General features: G+C 38.9%; 1 protein-coding gene across 12 annotated transcripts in view; it reads left to right on the forward strand.

Annotated features, from left to right (window-relative positions):
* Window positions 1–23,986, forward strand: part of RGS6 (regulator of G protein signaling 6) — a 546,094-nt gene that overhangs the window by 21,714 nt on the left and 500,394 nt on the right. For all 12 annotated transcript variants that reach the window (XM_032405486.1, XM_032405485.1, XM_032405495.1 and 9 more), the window contains exon 2: window positions 3,114–3,217. In XM_032405486.1, coding sequence (XP_032261377.1) covers window positions 3,134–3,217 — 84 coding nt within the window. In that variant the 5' untranslated portion in view covers window positions 3,114–3,133. The remainder of the gene's footprint in view (window positions 1–3,113; window positions 3,218–23,986) is intronic.

The raw sequence follows: 23,986 nt of genomic DNA on the forward strand, positions 1-23,986 counted from the left end.
TGAAATTTAAGATATTCCTATTTCATTTCTATCGTATTCCATGTAAAAATAAATATTTCATCCTGTATTGTAATGAATGAGAATCTAGCCCTTTAATGTCACAAACCGTAGCTTCATAGTCAATGAATGTAACTATAGCCTCCTTACCTGTGTAGGTTTTGCACCCTGTTTCTGTAACAACTGTTGACACATGGGCTGGAAAGTGGTTAGGTCACTATTTTAGAAATGATTCTTTCTAGACACAGAAAAGTTAAATGACATTGAGTTTCAAAATGAGCTGCTAGAGGAACCAAAAATAGAAGCTTTTCTACTACATACGAGACTCACTGAAATTCCTACCACAGAGACTGTCTGCCAGCACTTGGTAGTTTGAAGTCCCGGTCCTGGACTCTCAGCCTGTTGTAACACCAGAAATGTTTCTGTAGGGGGCGGGGGGCAGCCAGGGAAAGGCGAAGGCAGGGCCGGCAGGATTGTTCCTAGGTCATTCCCAACCTTGCTGTTATTAACACAGTTTTCTAGGTGGGAGATAATATGCTCATTAAAGTCCGAGTGTTCATTTACAAATAAAGCCAGAAACCCCAAATGGCTCTATTACATAGATAAATGAGCAGACATAAATGGACTCAATTTTTGTTTTTCATGCTCTGTCATATTCTGTATTCAGGCAAAGGAGTAGGCAAATAAGTAGCTGTTTAAAAATAAAACAGTGTATTGTTCATTTAACTTTAAAAGCCACTGATGGGAATTAATAATCAGCGTTTCCATGTAGCACTATGTTAATGTAAACCCTGACATTACAGTGAGTGGAGATAAGAGAATGATGTTCTTTATCTCTTCATGTAATCTGACTTTTAAAACGCATCTTAATTCACAAATGATGAAGAAAGCAAGCAACATTCAAATGGTATACTGTGGGCATTTAAATTCTTAGCACAAATGACAAATTCCTGTCTCTTGCCCATCTCCCACCCAAATTGGCTTTTATGGAATGACCTTTGGTACCAACTTATTTTACAATAAAATCTTTCCTGAGTTTTTATTTTGAATTGAAATGGCCTTTTCTGTCAAGTATGGTATTTATAAAAGTTTCCTTGTTGAAAAGCCTATGAATTTTGTGCAAATAACCCAGGCAGGCTCTTAGCTTAGTGGTAACATTTGTATAGGACTTCTTTGGCTTTATATGATACGTTTATACTCAGTTTATCGGACCCGTCCCTGTGAGTACTCCGTGGAATTCACATTTTGCTGATGAGAGCAATGTAGAGGGAGGTGCCTTGGCATGGTTCTGGGTACACAGCAGGCATTCAACATTTTGTTTTAAAAGGAAGTTAACAAAGAGAACCCAATAGGTTATTTAACTTGTACGAAGTAGCACAGCAAATATAGGGTGATACCAAGCACTGAACTTCTTTTCTCAAAAATTCCATATGCTGTCACTGTTACACTGATATCTTTTCATGCTTTTTAAAAAGGTCAAATTAAAAATATTCATTTTACTTAATTGAGGTTAAATTCACATAATATAAAATTAACTACTTTAAAGCATACATTTCAGTGGCATTTAACACATTCACACAACATTCTGCATCCATCACCCCTATCTAGTTCAAAAATGTTTTCATTATCCCAGAGGAGACCCCATATCCATTAAGCGGTAACCCCATTCCATCCTCCGCCCAGCTATTGGTAGCTACCAATTTGCTTCCTGTCTCTATAGATTTACCTATTCTAGATATTTCACGTAAATGGAATCACAAGTATGTGACTGTGTTAGTCTGTTCAGGCTGCTATAATAGAATATCACAGATTGGCTGGCTTATCTCCCACCTAGAAAACTGTGTTAATAACAGCAAGGTTGGGAATGACCTATTATTTCTCATATTTCTGGAGGCTAGGAAATCCAAGATCAAGGCTTGAGCAGATTTGGTGTCTGGTTCATGGATGGCTTTATTCTCACTGTGTCTCCACATGGTGGACGGGAGCTCTCTGGGGTCTCTTTTATAAGGGCACTAATCACCTCCCAAAGGCTGTACCTCCTAATACCATCACACTGGGGGTTAGAATTTCAACATGTGAATTTTGGTGGGGACATAAACATTCAGTCCATCGCAGTGATCTTTGTGTCTGGCTTCTTTCATTAAGCGTAATGTTTTCAAGATAAATCTATACTGTAGCATGTATCAATACTTCATGACTTTTCCTGGGTGAATTTTATTCCATTGTGGGGATAGACCATATTTAGCTTGTCCATTCATCAGTTGATGGACATTGAATTGTTTCCATGTTTTGGCAATTGTGAATAGTGCTGCTGTGAATGTTTGTGTTCAAGTATTTGTTTGAATGTTTGTTTTCAGTTCTTTGGGGTATAGTTGAATTTTCAGGTAATATGGTAATTCTACGTTTAACTTTTGAGGAGCCACCAAACTGTTTTTTCATAGCGACTGAACCATTTTACATTCCTACCAACAAGGTACAGGTGTTCAGATTTCCCCACATCCTTGCCAACACTTGTTATTTCAGGTTTTTCTTTTTTACTATGACCATTCTAGTGGGTATGAAGTGGTATTTCCTTGTGGTTTTGATTTGCATTTCCCTGATAAAATATTCAGATATTTTTTTATGTTATGTTAGTCACCATACAGTATTAAGCAGGGCACGTATTGCATGGAGAACTGGGTGTTATATGAAAACAATGAATCATGGAACACTGCATCAAAAACTAATGATGTAATGTATGGTGACTAAACTGTTCAGATTTTAATGCATAGAGTTAATCAGAAAGTGAGCTTTGGTAAGATGAAATCAACATCAAGATGGTTGGCTTCATCTGTCTTCAGAAGATTATGTAGGACTGGCATAAGCTCACCCCTAGGGTGCATGATTCTGGGCTGAAAATAAAGAATAAGTTGCTTGGGATTAGACTAATGTATGTGGATAACAAGAACCCAGTTGTCCCCTAAACATTTTTTAAAATACTGCTTAAACTAATGAGGAGAAATAAATTCATCATGTTTTATTTTTGTATCACCTGCCAAAAGATACTTCTTTGCACTGTAGAGCTTTCTTTATATAATATCTTCATGTCTTAACGATCTATTCATTTATTTTTGCAGTGTGAGTGAAGATATCCGGGATGGCTCAGGGATCTGGGGATCAAAGAGCAGTGGGGATCGCTGACCCAGAGGAGAGTTCTCCAAATATGATAGTCTACCGAAAAGTAAGGCCTCTCGTTAAATGCTAGGGGTGCTGCCTGTGTGTGTGTGTGTGTGTGTGTGTGTGTGTGTTTTGTGTAGGGTTGACTGATGGTTGACAGCTTGACAAATGTTTTCTGCCTAAACTGCCTTGACTGATAAATGAATATCGTTTTCTTCTCATATCCTCTGATTTTCTAATTCTAAAATTCAAGGAACTTAGGTTTGTCATACTTGAAAAATACGATTTGGTTTACTTTAAAGATTTTATTTTTAAGTAATCTCTTCACCTAGTGTGGGGCTTGAACTTACAGCCCTGAGATCAAGAGTTGCATGCTCTACAGACTGAGCCAGCCAGGTGCCCCCGATTTGGTTTTCTTTAAATGCAAAGTTTGCCTAAGCAATGCAGAGGGAGATATATTCTCATTTGAGGTAAAAGCCTTTGTGTGACATTTATCAATTGATTGTTTTTGAACCCACAGTAGGTACAAGATCTGGTCTAGATGCTGTGGGAGATACAGAGGTATGCATGTATTAGATGTTTGCAGTTGGTAGGAGACATAAGATGTACACAAATAACTGTAATAATCTAAGTGTCAATTTCCAAAAGAGAAGTGCAAATAGAGTGTTATATGAAATCAGAGGAGTAGGTGATTACTTCCAGGCTCGAGGCCAGGTGTGGACTGGCGGAGGGGTGGTCTTTGAACTCCGTTTTAAAGGATGAGTAGGACTGTTTTATGTGGAAAGCAGAAAGGAAGAACAACATTCCAGGTGGTGAATTACGTTCAGCAAAGGGAAGGAGCTGAAGAAGGTGAACAGCAACCAGAACCAGTGAGCTTGGGGACATAGGTGACTTACATGGAGTAATTGAGGTAAGATTTTGGGAAGAGTCTGGATGTAGCCAGATTTTAGAACGTTGAATCATAGGCAATTTAATCATGAAAAAATTTGTGCTAGGAGTTGTAAAATTAATATCTCTTTGGGATTATGAGTCTTGCCCCAGTGTGCCAGATGCATTATTATGAAGGCAGATTCAAGGTTCTGGTGGGGGAGGGGGGATTGGTATTTCTGTCTCTGTGAGAAAGGTAAGGAGGACACTAATCTAGCGGGGAAAATAACCCTCAGAATTGAGTGAGACTGAGCAAAGGGATTAAAGAGTAAAAATGACTTGGAAACTGAATGAATATAGAATTAGAAGGGGAATAGAGAATCAAAGATGACTGCGTTTTGACCTTGGGTATAGAAAGACATTAATGCCATTAATTCAAATAGGGATAGGAGGGAACTATGGCACGTAAGTTTTATTTGTGCACATGTTGAATTTGAGGGAATAACTGCTTCTTATTAATACACCTTTTTAAGTCTTGCACATGTGTGAAAATTTAACCTAACTATATTACATATTAATAAGGAAAATGAGTTAATGTTCATTCGTTTCACTAAATATTTGAGTTGTCTGCTGGGTTCTGTGTATTCTGCAAGACTGTGTTTGATCTCTGCTAATCACATGGGCAAGGTTGAACTAGATATTTCTGGATGATCAATATGGTAAATTTGTCTCTTTCCTTATAGAGAACTCAAACTAATCTTGCTTTGAGTATCAAATTTCTTAATCCTTTGCTTTGTAAGAGAATGCTTAGATAACCCTTCTCTAACAGAGATGCCTATTAAGTTGTAGTAAAGAAAAAAGAGATTAACAGGGCTAACCAATTAGTGAAGCATACAGAATAGAAAGATGTTTATTCATCATTACCTTCTTAACCCACCCCATGCTGGGAAACCCTAATGCCAAGCTCATAGAAATGTGAGCTTTGGAATCACACCTAGGTTAAAATTATTGCAACTCTACTACTTCCTAGTGGTGTGACCTTGAGTTCTGTGAGCTTCAGTTTCTTCATTTTAAAAAGAAGAAAAAAAGGTGGGAGGAAGGATAGTACCTTGTGGGGTCATTATGAAGATGCATTTAGATAAAGTAAATGAGGCATTTGATATCTTACTTTGCATGGTTGTGGTCCATAGTGAATGCTCCTTTTCTTTTATCTTTAGGTCTTATAAAGACAGTGTCATTTGGAGGGGAAATAAATTACAAAATGTATAAATGTTGGTGCTATTAATAAGTTGACTAAAGTATGTTTATACAGTGAGTTGCTTTTTTAAGACACAGGAAAACAATACAATTTTTTAAAATTTAAATTCAGTTATTTTTATGTTGTTCAGGAGATTATAAACCAATGGGTTATTAAAGGTTGGTAGGAAATGTAAAGGTCATGCAACCCAAACACATTTCTACTAGAATGTTTGGTATTATGTTGAAAGGAAAACTTCCTTCAGGTTTGTGGGAACTTGATTTTTACTTTTTAGGTGGTAGGAGGGGACTCTTTTTTGGTTTAATTTAGATGCAAAGTTGTCGATTGTGGTAGTTCTTCAGAGATATGACTACTAGCCATTTGGTTTCTATATTGGAAATATATCTTGCTTACTTATGACAAATTTGTGTGTGGGGTATGCATGTGTTCATGTTATTTGCTATATTAGTTAATTGCTATAAAAGGGATATTGCATCTGTTCGATCTATTAGAAACAAGGCATTGCTTAGTATGGGTCTAGGACCTGGAATCATTTAAACCTAGTTCATTTGACTAAATCCTGGTTGCGTTTCAACCATGGGTTATTTACTTAGTTCTCTATTCGCAGTGCTGTGGACCAGCCATTGGCTACAACCAATACAACCAATATTGCAGGACACTATCCTCAAGGTGTCAGTAAAGATTAAACCTTGAAACCAAGGTCAATTCAAAACATTTGCTATGGAAGTCCTCTTCTGTAATGGTTTCTTCAAGGTTGTAAACTCTAAAACCAAACCTTTTTTTAGAGGTCTACAACAGAAACTTACATTAAAAATTATGCAAATAGTGCTTTCCTTTTTGTTTTCTTTCTCTTGTTTGTTGTTTCTTACTCATGTCAGATGTTTTTAGTGTGAAGTTTTTGCTTGGACTGTGTTGTGTTGATTCAGATGCTGACATTTAAAAAGCCAAATCTAGAGAAATGGAGCTTTCGGGTAAACTTCCGAGTAATAAGTGGGATGATTATGTCCATGATGTTGTTGCGACTTTTAAATGCCATTTAGGATGGTCACCTTCTGACATAGGAGTAATGATGGGTGGGTTTCTTAAGCCTACATTCTCAGAATCCTCTTCATTTTCTTTTCATGTTTTCTGTGTCATTAACTGTGAGAAGTTGTACTTTCCCAAGGCATGATTTATTTATTGAGTGGAACAGACTTTCTAATTTAGTTTTTCATCCTTCACATTCACATTTTGGATTGGAGGTGTATGTGAAAAATGTATTGGTCACATTAAAAATCTATTTAAGAGAAAACCTTAATTATTCATTAAGTCACCCAGACCCTGTTAACCTTTTTTATATTCTTGGATCTGAAAAATCCTGGGTCATTGAATTGCCCAATGTAGGGATGATATTTGAACCTGGCTGAACATCAGATCACTTAGGGGTGTTTTAGAAAAATATTGATCCTCAAAGGATCCCCCTCACCAAGATATTTTTGTTTCATAGGTCTGAACTGGGTCCTGGGAATCTGAGTCTTATTTTATTTTTTATTTTAAAAAATTTTAAAAAAGATTTTATTTATTTGAGAGAGAGGGAGGGGGCATGAACAGGGAGGGGGGCGGGGCAGAGGGAGAGGGAGAAGCAGAGTCCCCACTGAGCAGGGAGCCTGACACTGGCCAATCCCAGGACCCTGAGATCGGGACCTGAGCTGAAGGCAGACACTTAGCCGACTGAGCCACCCAGGTGCTCCCTAGGAATCTGAGTTTTAAACTCTTCTCAGAAGAATCTGAGTTTGAAACACACTTACTTATCTTTTACAATATCCAGGTAGAGTACACATGGCAAAGTAATGGGAAAGTCGATGTTTTGAAGTGGGTTTTTGATTTTATAATTATTTATAAATCTCTCAGATGTAGAAGAACCAATCTCCTGTCATAGACTTACAAGTAAGGGATTTTAGTAACACCCTCATTTAGATGAGCAAACTGAAGGATGGAGAGAGTGTGTAATTTATATCAGGTTACTCAGCAGTTTCCCAGTGAAGCCATGATTGTGTCCAGGTAGCCTGACTCCCTGTTGGTGTCCCTTCCACCACCATGTTATCAACCACAGACTACCACTGCCACATTGTTGGGGCTCAACAGACTTTGGATGAATTAAATAAATGAAAATACTGTGCAGCAAATCTTTGCTTTTCATGGTTATTTTCAGAGATTTGACTTGGGTTAACTTTGAACATTTGTAAATGCTAAAACTTCCTTCTGCTTGCTGGTGCTCTTGTTTCTTGGGTAAAGATTTTCTAAAATGTTTACTTTCTTTTATAAACTCAGAATTCTTTTGAGTATAAGTAGGTTGCTTTCTGATTTTGTTTAGTTCTCTGAGTGGTGTTAATAATGTCTCTTGAGAAATTTCCAACTTGACTGGTAATTTGATTTGGTAGAACTCTGGGCAATTAGATGGTAGTTGGACAGAGAAAATTGTAGCTTAACTTAACTTGACCCAGACTTGGGTCATGAGGCAGTACAGTGTGATGGAAGATGCCAGGAAGGGAGCAGATTGCTCTGGATATCTGGCCCCAGCTCCCACGCTTACTGCTTTGGTTCTCTGGATCAACAACTTCATTTTCCTAGCTCTGTTTCTTATTTTGATTTCCTCCTCTCTCCTTTCTTTTCCTCCTTCCTTCCCAACTGCAAAATATTTCTTACACCGAAAGAATATATTCAGTGTCCACATAAAGTAGAAAGAAGCATGATAAAATGAACCCTGTGTACCTAGTAACCCATCAATGTAATAAATAAAATATTACTTTGGCTTCATTTCCTCTTCTGTAAAATGAGGGGATTGGACTAAATATTGTAAACATACTTTTCTGCAATGATTTACCAGTTTCATTCTGTAAGTTCATTTAGAAGTTAATAAACTTCCCTGATGTCAAAACAATGTTGTGAGACTGTAGACATAATTAAGGGTCTTTCAAACTTTTCCAGAAATATTTTAAACAGTCTTACATAACCTAAACTGGATTGAGATAAAACCTGATGTAGTTAGGCATCAAGAGAAAAATTGTACTTGTAATGATTTAACATTCAACAGTTAAAGTATTTTCTTGGTGGCGACCTGTTTCTTTGGCTCACTGGTAACATTTAAGACGTTTGTCCAGGTATTTTTTGGTGGTACTGGTTGTACCTTAGACAGATAGCAGGAACAGTGTTTAAATAGTAGCACTGGATACTGTCAGTAGTACATAGTGTTAGGGATGAATTAGAAGTCTTAGAGAAAGAAGAAAAAGCCAATGTTCTTGTATGTCATTGCTGGCTTCCTTCACTTGTTAGTTTCCAGTTATTTATTCCTTCTCTGCTGGAATTCAGGTCTTACCTTTGTGTTGCCCTGATACTCCAAGGTCACTTTCCCTAATGTTCTAGGACCCTTGCAGTCCTGCATAGAAGTTGCTTTAGGCATATTTCCAAAAAGTAAATGTAGCACTATTTTAGTTACACAGGCAGTGGTAGGCAGCAAGAAGGGGAAAAAATCTAGCCTGGAAGAGGCAAGCCTGATGAACAAGCTGGGAACAGGACATTGTTTTGGAATTCATGGAAGGCAGTGGGAGTGGCCAGCACAACCGAGAGGGAATCTATAGATCCTGGTGACCAAGGCACAGTGAAGATTAGCAATGATTTAATCAGCAAATATGCATTAGTGTCATTTGCATGCCAGGTGCTAGGAATGCAAGATGAAGTCTGTGCCCTGACAAAACCTGTAGGCTAATGGGGCAGAGATGGGTAACTAGACAATTGCAAGAGGCAGTTGGTAGAGGTGAGCTGAGGAATGTGGAAGGAGGTAGAAAGGTCACGAATATCAAGAGAGAGGATGATGATGTCATAGAAGACATCCAGAGGATTTGGCACCTGCCTTAATTCGTGAAAGATGAATAGGAATTAACATGGCAGAGAAGGGGAAAAAGAAGTGTAGGAGGCAGAAGGACTACCACATGGAAAGGGACAGAGTTGCGATGTTATAAACTGAGTTCTGGGAACTTCAAGTGGCTGTTTTCTTGGAGCTACGTATATGTGATGGAGGTTGAGAAATAAAGTTGGCTGGGGAGATTAGGGCTGGATCACGAAAGACCTTACATATTCTGCCAAAGATTTAGGACATCATATATCTTCCCTTTATACCTGCACATCCACGTTCTACTGGAATATGCTGCTCTCTGCCCCAGGAAGTAGACTCATCTGCAGGGCTCTTGGGATCTCTGGCTTTGAATCAAGTTTGGTCAGTAGAAGCCTGGGGAGAGATGGGAGGGAGGAAGAAGAGCAAAGCCAGGGCGTCCCTTGCTGTGGCTCCCTCTCTGTAGAGTCTTGCACTGCCCATGCCCCTCGACTGAAGATCATTGTTCTCTGGTCCTGATACCCTTTTCTTCTCTTCATCTTTTTTGGACATCAGGGTGGCTCCAGTTTGTATAGTCCTCTATTGCTGTATAACCAATTACCCCAAAATGTGATGGGGTTAATTGGCTTAAGCATAACATTGATTATGTCATAGGTTCCATGGGTCAGTAATCTTAGGTGGGTCCTCTGGGTCAGTGCCTCTCACAAAGACCACAATCAAGATGTTGGCTGGGATTGCAGTTTCATCTGAAGGCTCACCTGAGGAAAGGCCCACTCCAAGCTTACTCATGTGGCTGGATTCAGTTCCTCGAGTGCTGTGGGAGCGATGGCCTCGGTTCCTCACTAACTGTTGACTGGAGCCACTCTCAGTTTCTTGCCACATGTGTTTCTCCACAGGATAGCTCACAACAAGGCAGCTTGTTTTATCAGAGTGAGCAAGGCAGAAGAGGCAGAAAGGGGGGTGGTAGTGGGAGTTTCACTCGTTTATAATCTAATCTTGGACATAACATTCTGTATCCTTTCTGTTAGGAGCAGGTGACTAGGTCTACTGCTAGGTGAGGGGTTTACGCACAAGTCAGAGGTTCCTGAGTGTTCCTTGTGGTTCTCCTATCCTCTGCCACTTCTTTATACTTGGTCCTTTTTGAAATAAACCTTTCTTGAATTGTCTTGTATGTGCCATCTGTTTCCTGATGAGTCTGTGACTCATGCAGGTATTAACCCCAAAGCAAAGGAAAGACACTGAAACCTTGTTTTTCTTCATAAGGAAAGTCACCACGAAAGAACTTGAAGCCGGGAAGTCATATGGTCAGTATGGAGAAAACACTTGTGCAGAGAGGGTGTGAGAGAAATGGTAAGATTAGTGGGCAGAATGGTTTGGTGATTTTATAGGAATTCGGGTGAGGACAAAATGACGTCCATGTCAATGGCAGTGGTAACATAGATGAAAGGATGTGCTCGAGAGATGTTTAGGAGGTACAACCAACCGGGTTTGGTGACCAATAAAGTGGAGGGCAAATCTGAGGGCAAAGGAGTTATCTTTTCACCAGGTTACACCTGGGAAATGTCAGATCTCCTGGAACCAACAAAATTTTGAACCAAATAACTGTAGAGCTGCGTTGCCTGCCCTTCTCCTCCTTGTGTGCAGAGAAGTCAAGTGTCATGGAAGGAGTGTGTAACTGGGCCAGGGTGGCTCTGATTGATTGTGGCTGCACCACTAGATGACTTCAGGCTGTGCACACGTTGTTTCTGCTTCAAGGCTAGTTCCGCTATTTGTGAAGTGAGGGGTTAGCTAGGCTGGGTGATCGCGAAAGTACTTTCAGCTCTAACATGCCAGGGCTTTCATAATCTAAAATAAAGACACCCACATTTCCTTACCTATTTATTCTTTTTATAGCCTTCTTTGTTTTCTTTAAAAATTTTTTTAAAAAGTTAACCCAAGCGAAACTTTAAAAAGTCAGGTAAGTCAGTATGTTTCAAACAAATGCTTTTTGGTCTTGAACAGTTAGGGTTTCTTTTCTTTTCTTTTCTTTTCTTTTTTTTTTTTAAAGATTTTATTTATTTATTTGACAGGGAGAGACACAGTGAGAGAGGGAACACAAGCAGGGGGAGTGGGAGAGGGAGAAGCAGGCTTCCCGCGGAGCAGGGAGCCAGATGCGGGGCTCGATCCCAGGACCCTGGGATCATGACCTGAGCCGAAGGCAGAGGCTTAACAACTGAGCCACCCAGGCGCCCCTCTTTTCTTTTTTCAAGGACTAACTTCAGAGAGTATTCTGGGTAACTAATTTAATTGTTCAATCTGCATTTTAAGGTTCCTTTCATTAAGTATTTTGAAAGTTTCTTATTGCCTTAGGAAAAAATTGTTCCGTTTTCCTTTCCCCCTAGGATTGGAATTGCCAGAGGAAAAGCTCCCCATCACATTATCTTGGTTGGCAGGAGACAGGAGTGTGGGCAAGTCCCCAACTAGTGGTATCAGTGTCCGCAGATGAAAGGGATGGTATTTTTAGTGTCGAGAATAGCTCAGTGTGGTTTAATATGATGTGTTACCACCAGTATAGCTTTCTAATTTGGAAAGCCTTTAGTGTGTTCAAGGCTTCATTTCATTTTTTCCCATCTCTCCCCCCCTCATTTCGTTTCAAAGAGTCTCAGATTTTACATTTTGGCAATTTATTACTCTCACTATTGACACTCCTTTGCAGTATTCCCGCACTATGGAGAACTTGAATGGCCATAGAGTGAAGTTCTCATTCTCAGGATTTTGAACAAGAAAAACTAAAAGCCTACAGATATCTGTGAAGGGAAAATAAATAAGGGTTTCAGTCGTTGTGGGATAGGAGCATTATTTTTTTAAAAAACATGATTACCAATGGAAATCAAAACTGAAAATGGACAAGTCTTTTGATCCACATTCTCACTTCTAAAAATGTATTACAATAAGGGAATGGAAAAAAATATACAAAGATAGACATATAGATATAGACACACATTCACGCCAAAAGAATATTCATACCTCTGGTAAATAACACCAAAAGATATAAATCAATCAAATATTTGTTGAAAAGGAATTAAATAATCATGGGGGATAGGATTTATATTTGGAATGACCCCTCAGTTAGGTTACTGGGTCCCTGTTCTGGTAGACCTACTAATTGCCTTGAAAAGAAGATGGTTCTTGACATCCTGGCATATGGTCCAATTGAATATTCTTTACTTTAAAAACCCTACTGGACTTGGCCATTTTTGTAAAATTTTTGTTTTCTTTGCTAAATATAATGGTTGTGTAGATTTACTAAAAAATTATTGTTTTCATTTCTTTATTATTTTCTACATCTCTGTGCTTAATTCTAGGATCATTTTTCTTTTGTCTGGAGAACTACCATTAGTATTCTCTTCAGTGCAGACCTGCTGATGCAAGATTAAGGAAGATAATAGGGATTTATTGGCCACCCACTCTGTACTGGATACTGTGCTGGGTACTGCATATACACTGAATCATGTAATCACCAGAATGGCTTGTTAGCAATTGGTGGTCATTCTATATTATACGCAAGGGAACAGGATCAGAAGGAGTAAATGACTGGTATGAGACTTGAATCTGAGTTTGCATTATTCTAAAGTTTGTAATTTTTTTTAAAGAAATTAAATTACATAGAAAAAAACAAAAGAGATTTCAAAGTTGTTTGTAGTTAATTATAGGAAGGTTGGTGTTAACAAGGTGTGCTTACAGAGGAGGAAGGAATTTCAAGAGAAATGACTTGAATTGCATCTTTAAGAAAGGGGAGGATTTTGTTCTGTAGGAAAGGCCAAGAAATGATTCTAGGTGGTGGGAGTTGTGGAAGTAAAGGTGTGGTGATAAGAAAACATAGACGTACTTAGGAGGCAGTGTATTTTATTACACTAAATCTAGGAGGTGTGCCTGGTGTAATAATAGCCTTATTCTTCATATGGAGAACCCGAAGCAAGAAAACACTAAACATTTTTAGTTCTGAAACTCACCTCGTAAAATGTTGGTAATGCTGAGCTTTCTCCTGACTGATTTTCTTTCTTTCCTTTTAAAAATTCATTGTTTTCCATTTTAAAAGTAATAATTCATTTTCAAAAGAATATCTGAACTATAGAAAAAAATATCTCACATATTCCTACCATGCGAATATGACCACAGTTAACATTTTGGTTTATTTCCTTCCAGCTTTTATTTTATATAAGTAGTGTATATATACATACATATATATATATATAGTATTAGCACATATATAATATATCATATTCAGGGCTACCCTGAATAGCCAAAGTGATCTTGAAAAAGAAGAACAAAACTGGAGGTATCAAAGTCCCAGATTTCAAGAAACTATAAAGCTGTAGTAATCAAAACAGTATGGTAATGGCACCAAAACAGACACATAGATCAATAGAACAGAATGTAGAACCCAGAAATAAACCCACAATTATGTGGCCAATTAATCTATGACAAAGGAGGCAAGAATATACAATGGGAAAGACGGCCTGTTCAGTTAATGGTGCTGGGAAAATGGACAGCTACATGCAAAAGATGAAACTGGACCACTTTCTTCCACCATACACAAAAATAAACTCAAAGTAGATTACAGACCTAAATATGAGACCAGGAACCATAAAACTCCCAGAAGAAAACATAGGCAGTAATTTCTTTGACAGTTGTAGAAACATTTTTCTAGATATGTCTCCTCAGGCAAGGGAAACAAAGGTAAAATTAAATTATTGGGACTATACCCAAATAAAAAGTTTTTGCACAATGAAGGAAACCATCAACAAAACAAAAGGCAACCGACTGAATCGAAGAAGATATTTGCAAAGGACATATTCGATAAGGGGTTGTTATCCAAAATATATGTAGAAGTCATACAACACAACAACCCCCACCCAAATAGTCTGATTAAAAAATGGGCAGAGGGCCTGAATAGACATTTTCCAAAGATGTGCAGATGGCCAACAGACACATGAAAAGATGATTAACATCACTAATAATCAGGAGAATGCAAACTAAAACCACAATGAGGTATCACTTTACACCTGACAGAATGGCTAGACTCATAACCAAGAAATAACAAGTGTTGACAAGGATGTGGAGAAAAAGGAACCCTTGTGTGATATTGGTAGGAGTGCAAATTCATGCAGCCACTGTGGAAAACAGTATGGAGGTTCCTCAAAAAAATTAAAAATAGAATTACCATATGATCCAGTAATTCCTCTACTGGGTATTTACCCAAAGAAAATGAAGACACTAGTTTGAAAAGATATATGCACCACTGTGTTTATTGTAGCATTATTTACAACAGCCAAGATAGGGAAGCAATCCAAGTGTCCATCCATGGATGAATGGATAAAGAAGGTGCAGTGTATACATATGATAGAATATTTTTCAGCCATAAAAAAGAATAAAATCTTGCTATTTGCAATAACATGGATGGACCTAGAGGGTATAACGCTAAGGAAAAAGGTCAAATACCATGTGATTTCACTCATATGTAGAATTTAAGAAACAAAACAAACAAAAAAGAGACAGACAAAACAGACTCAAATATAGAGAACAAACTGGTGGTTATCAGAGGGGAGGCAAGGGGATGGGTAAAATAGATAAAGGGGGTTAAGACTACACTTATTGAGCACTGAGAAGTGTATAGAATTGTTGAATAACTATACTGTATGCCTGAAACTAATATGATACATGTTAATTATACTTCAATTTAAAAATTAAAAATTAAATATATATTAGCCTAGTGGGTAATAATAGTGTATATACTGTTTTATGTTTTCCTGCCATATCCTAAGCATTAATCTGTGCCACAATCATCATAATCATAAGTTTTGAAGATTGTATTATATTCTGAGTAGATAATATGCTGTAATTTAGTTATTCAGTTCCTTTTATTACTAGCAAAATTTAGAATTTCTAGGTCAGAGAGCATGACCTATGTCATGACTCCTGATACATATTGTTTTCCAGAAGGTCAGTATTAGTTTCTGCATGTACAGGCTGGCCTTCCCTGGGTTGCTGTCAATGTTCATTGAACTTAAGAAAGAGGGTGAGAGGGGCGCCTGGGTGGCTCAGTCAGCTAAGCGTCTGCCTTCAGCTCAGGTCAGGATCCCAGGGTCCTGGGATCGAGCCCCGTGTTGGGCTCCCTGCTCAGTGGGGAGTCTGCTTCTTCCTCTCCCTCTGCCCTTCCCCCCCAACTCATGCTTGAGTGCACTCTCTTTCTAATGAATAAATTTTAAAAAAAGGAAGAGGGTGAGGGGATCTCTAATAATTAGGACTAGAGTATTCTTTCCTCTCTACCTCGAAACCAGATCCCCATCATAATGTCTGACTGGCTTTGCAGCACCACCCTTATCTGGAGAGCCTCACCGCCTGGGTCTTGAGAAATTTTCAACTTGGAACTTTTCCAAGCCTTTTGCTATTTTATCCTCTATTTGTTTTTCTTAAGCAACTAACTAAATAAGAATAACATTTCAACCTCTTTCCACTCCCCGCCCCCTGCATTTTTCCTGCCCGCACCACCTCTGCCTCCAGTTTAACCATGGGGTTTCTTCTTATATTTTAAAGCTAAATACAAAAGCACAGTTCTGAGATACAGCCAAGTTCTGCAGCCAAGTTTGAAGAATAAAACTTTAAAACAGCTCTTCTGTCACACACTTGGGAGGGGAGGCAGGCTTTGCTATAAATAAGGCACATTCCATTTCTATCTCGTCCTTTGCAGCCCTCGTGGATAATGCTTTTTGTATATGACTGCAGTGTTCTCTTGGTGCCCACTCACCCTTTCAACCTTCCCTTTTACATCGCATTTTATTTCAGTGTTCAGTAGTTCTGGAGTTCAGGGACCCTGCTTGAGAGAGGAGTAGAAGTTTCCTTTCATTCTTCAGGGTTAAGTGTACTGAGATAAAGTGGCTGACTTGTAAGAAACTACATTTTATCTGGGACATTTTTAGCAGCTGCTGTATTAGTTCCCTATGGCTGTTGTAACAAATTACCATAAAATTAGGGGCTTAAAACAAAACAGATTTATTCTCCACGGTCCCGGAGGTCAGAAGTCTAAAATGATTTGGCAGGGCTGTATTCCTTCTGGAGGCTCTAGGGGAAAACCCATTTCCTTCCTTTTCCTAGAAGCTGCCCACATTTCTCAACTCATGACCCTGCATCCGTCTGACCTCCTTCGGCCATCGTGTCTCCCTCTCTAACTCTGCCCCTCTTGCATCCCTCTTATAGGAACCCGTGATCACATGGAGCCCACCCAGATAATCCAGGGTAACCTCCCCATCTCAAAATCCTTAACTTACTCACACTTGCAAAGTCCTTTTTGTTGTGTGAGGCAGCGTATTCACAGGTTTTGGGAGTTAGGATGCAGACATCTTGAGGGGGAGGAGGGTATTATTCTGGCTATTACACTATCTTAGGGATGGAAAAATAATTTTAGAATTTTATCTGTTTTTCATAGCTACAGAGAGGATGTGCTGAAGGCTTGGTTTTCCTTTCAGTGTTTGGGATGGTAGATATATGGCAACCTAAATTAAGTCTAGGATATCCATTTGTATTTGCTAATGTCCCTTTGAAGACAGGAAAGAAGAGCCTTTCAGTGACTGACAGCAAGGATGGGGGTGGGTATCTTAGTTAAAGACCTTCCTTCCCTCCTTACTGGGTCCTTATCTTAGGCTCTTGTAGGGCATTGAGGGCAAATGACCAAGCAGATGCTTTTTTCTTTTTTTTTTCAGTAGGCTTCACATCCAGCATGGAGCCCAACGTGGGGCTTGAACTCACGACTGTGAGATCAAGAATGGAGCCGAGATCACAAGTCAGACGCTTAACTGACTGAGTCATCCAGGTGTCCCCCATGTAGATGCATTCTAAATAAATGAAGGAAAACCTCCTTTACTATAGTCTCCTCTAGTGTGGCTTTCCTATGGGACTGTTCATCTCTAGTTATTTTATATTTTAGAATATTTAAAAACTGTGGTACTGAACAATACAGTTAATAAACACTTTCCTCATGACTGGCTGGAGAGTAACAGTAGAAATCATGACCTTATGTTCTTTTTTCAAGCAGTAAGAAGAACTTAGTCTTCTTAGCTTAGGAATGTGCCAGTCTGCTTGTTGACTCTCCTGAGGCCTCTCTTTTCACCATTTTTCATGTTCTGGTGAGTCACAACACATAATGGCAGACAAAAGGTACACAGGTGATAGTGTTGTCTGGAAAGCCACCAAGCAATAGCAGGATCCTGGATGTTAAAATGACTCAAGGCAGATGAGCCCCTCCAAGGAGCTAGTCCAGGAAACAGATGATAAAGCCTAATTGTCAGCAAGGGTTTGGAGTGAGCTTTTTCTTTCTAAAAGGAATGATTAACTTCACTGCCTTCTGGGGAAGGAGAAGTCAGTAGTTGAAAACAAAATCTACTGTAGCCGATGACATGTTACAATTTTAGGGCAGAGTTCAGCAGACTACTTGCCCTTGGACCTAACTCATCCCCATATCAGTTCTTGTATAGCACTTGAGCTAAGGATGGTTTTTACATTTTGAAATGGTTGGAAAAAATTAAAAAAGCAATATTCCATGATGTGTGAAAATTATGTAAAATTCAGATTTCAGTGTTCATAAATCACGATTTGCAGAAACACAGCCATGCTATTCATTTATTAGTTGTCCGTGACGACCACGGAGGAGTTGAGTGGTTGTGGCAGACATTGAGCATGTGACTGACAAAGCCTAAAATATTTACTAACTGACCCTGTACAGAGAATTTTGTAGCCTCAGGTTATAGGGACTTGGGGGAGACTGAAAAAGCCTCTGCAAATGTCCTTGTTGGAACAGTATTTCGATAGGAACCAAGACCCAGTGATTCTGCCCAGTGGGAACTCATTTCTAGGAACCCACAGGGAGTCTAGCAGGAGAATGGGTATACAAGTTAACCTGGAAACCAGGTATACTCATATGATGCTATAAATAATACACGAATCCTGCCATTCACTCCTTGAATAGTGTGTCTCCTTTACTGAGGGGGTCACAGAGTTTATTCCAGTACTTTATTAAAGAGATTTTATTTGGTTGGTTGTTTGTTTTTTTTTTTTTTAAATGAAGAAGAGCATATTGAGCTGCTGGAAGTGTTGGGCTGTGTGTTCTGAAATATCCCAGTAGGATAGGCGCCAGCTACCTACGTTTCAGATGCAATGCCCAAATGGCTCTCATTTCTCCAGGACCCACTTTGTCCAGGCATCGGGCCAGGGCTTTGGCACATGATGGCTCACACTGACAGCACCTCTCCAAGATCACTGGTGCTATTCCCGCTCTGCCTGGGCGGGAAGGGCTCACGGTGGGAAACCCTGTGCCTGCCGTGCTGCTCTAAGTGTGACCTGGAAGAAGCAGGCCAGCCACTCGGGGAGCCGCTTCATTCTCTATCTAGCCGCTATCACAACCTCATCAGCAAAGTGCTCTCATCACTGAGTTACAGTACTCAGTGATCACATTAACTTCCATCACTTTGCTTGTTGTGGTATCTTGACCACTGGGAATAGCGCTGCAACAAACATGGTGCAGAGATCCTTTTGAGGTACTGCCTTTGTTTCCTTCGGCTGTACACCCAGAAGTGGGATTGCTGGATCATATGGTAATTCTGTTTTAATTTCATGGACCTTCATACTATTTTCCACAGTGGCTGCCCCAACCTACATTGTCACCAACAGTGAATAAGGATTCCCTTGTCTTCTCATCCTCACCAACACTTGTTATTTCTTGTCTTTTTGATAAAGGCCATTCTAACAGGTAGCATCTCATGTGGTCTTGATTTTACGTTCACAGTAACCAAGATAGGGAAACAACCTAAATGTTTGTCAGCGGATGAATGGATAAAGAAAATGTGGTATGTATATATAGTGGGATATGACTCAGACATAAAAAAGAAGAAAACCCCCTGTCATTTTAGGGATGACACAGATGAACCTGGAGGACATTACGCTGAGTGGAGTAAACCTGACAGAGAAAGACAAGTCCTGTATGATTTCACTTATATATGGAACCTAAAAAACAAGTAAAAATGAACTCATAGAACCAGAGAGGAGATGGTGGTTGCCAGGGGCTGGGGGTGGGGGAAATGTTGGGGAGATGTTGGTCAAGGGATACAAACTTTCTGTTATAAGTTGGGTAAGTTCTGAGGATCTAGTGTACAGCATGGTGACTATAGTCAATAAACTGTATTGTGTACTTGAAATTTGCTAAAAGAGCGCATCTTAAGTGTTCTCACCACACATACACAAAGGTAACTATGTGGGGTGATGGATGTGTTAATTAACTTTGTTGTGGCAAATATTTCATAATGTATATGTATATCAAATAATGACTTTGTGCACTTTATATATGTACAATTTTATTAGTCAGCTATACCTCAATAAATTTGGAAAAAAAGTGTTACCTTACATTCTATAGTTCCTTCCAGCGCTCCATATCCTTCATATTATGTTCATGAAAGTCCTGAGATACTATTTATCTAAACTTTGTAAATGAGGAAACTGAGGCTTGTGTGGGGTCAACCAGCCTTTAGTGGCAGAGCCAGACCTTCTGACCTTGGGGTCTGGTGTCCTGCACACTACTTCCCATGACTTCAGCCATAGAGCCGTGACACTTAAACCAATCTTAGCAGAAGACTGGGCTACAGTCTAGGCATATGGTACTTGGGTTCATCCTCATGGTGATCACAAACTGATTTCCAGAGACTAATTTTACATCCTAGATATTTTTTGGCATTACCCAAAATTGGGACTCTGTTGAGTACAGTGTACTGCTCAATCTCTTTCTCTTCCTCGTCACCACATCTGTTGCTTGTGTTTCAGCCCCAAACCAAACCAATAGTGGATTCCCATTCATGTTCCTCTTACCACATGGCTCCACATGAGGAAAGGTATATTGCATGTATTCTGCTCGGAAAAAGGCTGAAAAATTGTGGGAAACGCACTTTCAAAGAAGGTTTGTGTTCTTTGGGACATAGGAAGATAGCATTAATCACAACTTCTGCTTACAGCTGCACAAGTTATTAAAAGAGCTCATTTTCAGCAAATTTTAAATAGTGGAGATGGTTCTTGAGCACATTTAATAAGCACTCTGTCCTGGTTTTGCCCCAATCCCTATACATTCCTCCCCAGTCTTCATCACTGGAGTAGCCCCCTCTGCCCACCCTATGATTCCTTAGCCCCCTTCTCTTCTGCATGCTGTCCAGGGGCAACATTGTGCTCTGTGTACACTGATTTGGGGATTCCTCAAAATGCTATTTCCTCTCCAAACTCCAATGCCTATATCCAGCTGCTAAAGGACGTCTCTGTTTGAATCCTCCTTACTTATTGCAGATTCAACAGGTAGAACATAACAAAGTGTTCTCCCTCTGGAATTCAGTGGTTGGTGTCACATCATTCATTCAGTTAGCATCTGAGTAAAAACCCAAACATGATTCTCCTTGACAGGACTCGCCACTCACCTCTCTTTGCCATATAAATGTGTTTATTTTTGTATGTGTCATCTTTTATGTTTGCTTCCCTATGATATTGTAAATGCTTGCCACCAGGTAGGCAATAAAGAAATGTTTGGTGGGCAGACCTGTAGATAAGCATTCCTGAAACATATCCTGTTATCTTTCCCGGATGAGATTTGCTACCGCATGACTTCTTCTTACACTGGCTGGATTGTGTAACTCAATCTTTGGTGCAAAGATCGGTAGCATGTCTCTGAGCTCTGCAAGCTTATTTATCTTTGGAATTATTGAGCTTGGCAGCTGTCCACATCATGTAACAACTCTGCTGTCACATTTCCCTCCTTGCTTTCTTTCTTTGCTCTCCCCTACTTTTCACATTCCTATCTGTGAGAGAGAAGGAGAAGAAATGAAGACTACAAACCCATATTTCTCTCACCAATTAAAAATATCTTTCCATCTTGTTTTACTATTAAATGAGTTCCTTGTTTTCTTTCTATGTCACAATTAAAACAGCTTCTTTCCTTCTTAGTGTCTTTAACATATTTTTATTGCACAAATGATTCATGTTTACTATACAAAATTAGAAATTATAGGTAAACACAAAGAAGGAAATAAAATGTATAACCCCCCTCACTCAGAGAGCTATAGTCAACTTTTAATATAATACCTACTTCCATACATTTTTTTCCTATACGCATATTTCAACAAAAATGTAGACTTACCGTACTTGCTGTTGGAAAACTTCTTTTCACTTAATAGGTTGAGAACATGTTCCCATGATAAGAAATACTCCTCTAGATCAGATGTCAACAAACTTTCTCTGTAAAGGGCCACTTAGTAAATATTTGAGGCTATGTGGGACATACAGTTTCTGTTTCAACTACTTAACTCTGCTGTCGCAGTGTGATATGTAAATGAATGAGTGTGGCTGTGTTCCAATAAAACTTTATTTTCAAAAACAGGCAGTTGGCCAAGTTTGGCTCATGGCTGGGCCGTGGTTTGCTTATGTTTGCTCCAGAATACCATTTTTAATGGCTGAACAGTATTCTACTTTATCAATAGATCATGATTTACTTAACCAACCTGAATAATAGCTAATGTTCTTTGAGGCCTTACACTGTGCTTTGCACACTGAAGGGTTTTTTCCTATTTCCTTTTTCACTCTTCCCACCCATAACTCTGTGAAATAAAGGTATCCTTCTTTCTATTTAACAGATAAGCAAACTTAGATAAAGAACAAGTAGGTAATTTGCCTAAGGTTAGATGGCTATTAAGTAGAAAAGACAAAATTTAATTTGATATTTAGAAACCACGTTTTTAACTACTCATTATATTTTTATGCACATTGGTGGTTATTTCCTTGGGATAAATCCCTAGAATTAGAATAACAATGCATCTTAAGGCTTTTGATCTGTGTTTCCAGGTTGATATCTATGGCCAAGTCCTATTTCTTGGGTGGTATAAACCTTAGCAATAATACTTCATTGTTTTAAATCACATTAAAAATTATAAATGCAAATGAACATTTATTTTATGCATATTTCTCATCTGTGTTTCTTCTTAGGTGAATATCTCACTCGTGAAGGAAAGGTTCTCATTATTCTATAAGAGCAGTTGTCTTTTCTATTGATTTATTGAAGCCTTGTATACAGAACTCCTTTGGTGTTTTAGTTGATGTTACATGGCTTGTTATGAAAAGGGTCCATTTACTTTAAAAAGCTATTGTCTTTACAGTTAAAGAGAATTAGACAGAAAAGTGTTTGGTTTTAGCATAATAGCACTAATTAGACTTCTGGAATTAAACAAATAAACAAAAACCAAAACAAAACCCTGTAAGGTAAGAGAGAACTTACTGCTGCTGAGGAACTTGTCCCTTTAGTTCACATCTCTTAAGTCACTAGGATTTGGGTTCTTTAATTGGAATTACTGCTTTGCTGTGGCCATGGCAACATATCTTAGCTGCCATGAAGAACATACACCTTGACAAAATATTTTTTAGAGAGTGGGTTTTAGATAGAATTCATTATCCAGTGTATTCATGGAAAGTCTAGATGAATTAATGGGTGGTAGACCAATAATTGTATAATAATAACAGTAATAAAAATAGTGAAATTAATAGTTACTATCTACTGATTACTTACCTTATTCCAGGCACAATGCTAAATGCTTTATATTATTTAATTTGATCTTCACTATAATTCTAGGTCATAGATATTGTTATTATCCCTGTTTTATACATGAAGAAACAGACCAAAAACCTAGGTGGCTTGCCTGGACTCTACAGCTGCTAAGTAGGAGTGGAGCTTGACTTTGACCCTGATGCTCTACTGTGTGAGACTTACAGGCTTATTACAGAAAGCTGTTGGGGTATATGCTTACTTGTATGTACATGTGTGGCAGATATCTTGATTGTCAAATGTGGAGTCAGGACTACTAGAATTTAATAACACTGGGATCAATGGGCCATGAATCTGACCCGGGATTCAGAACCCATGCTCTTACAAAGATCAGAATTAGGATGCTTTATGAGATTCAAAGAACCCAAAGGGTAGCTGACCCAATATATTCTATCTTGGGTTTCTCTTGAGGACCATCAAATTGAAAGAGGATATCTGATGGGGAAAGGTAGAGTTGTAAGAAATCCTAGGCAATAAGACAGAAGAACCTTTTTTTTTCCTTACAGCTCTATTGACAAAATTATCTATGTGTGTATGTATGTTTGTGTACACACACATGTAGGGACATGATCATTTGAGAATGCGTATATTATGAAATATCAGCCATGGTAAAGTTAATAAACACATCTGTCACCTCACATAGTTACTTTTTTGTGTGTGATAAGAATGCTTAAGATCTACTCTTCTAGGGGCGCCTGGGTGGCTCAGTTGGGCGTCTGCCTTCGGCTCAGGTCATGGTCCCAGGGCCCTGGGATCAAGCCCCGCATCGGGCTCCCTGCTCAGTGGGGGGCCTGCTTCTCCCTCTCCCACTCCCCCTGCTTGTGTTCCCTCTCTCTCTGTGTCTCTCTCTGTCAAGTAAATAAAAAAAAAAAGATCTACTCTTTTAGCAAATTTTATATACACAACACAGTATTATTAACTATAGTCACCATGCTATACAGCAGATCCCCAGAACTTACTCATCTTATAACTGAAAGTTTGTACCTTTTAACCAATATCTCCCCATTTTCCCCACTTCCCAAGCCCTGGCAACCACTCTGGTTCTGAGTTCAACATTAAAAAAAAAAAAAAATTCACATGTAAGTGATATTATTTGTCTTTCTCTGTCTGGCTTATTTCACTTAACAGGATGTCCTCCAGGTTCATCCATGTTGTCAATAATGGCAGGATTTTCTTCTTTTTATGG

This window comes from Phoca vitulina, unplaced genomic scaffold (assembly GCF_004348235.1).
Source record: "Phoca vitulina isolate PV1807 unplaced genomic scaffold, GSC_HSeal_1.0 scaffold7, whole genome shotgun sequence".
NCBI lineage: Eukaryota > Metazoa > Chordata > Mammalia > Carnivora > Phocidae > Phoca > Phoca vitulina.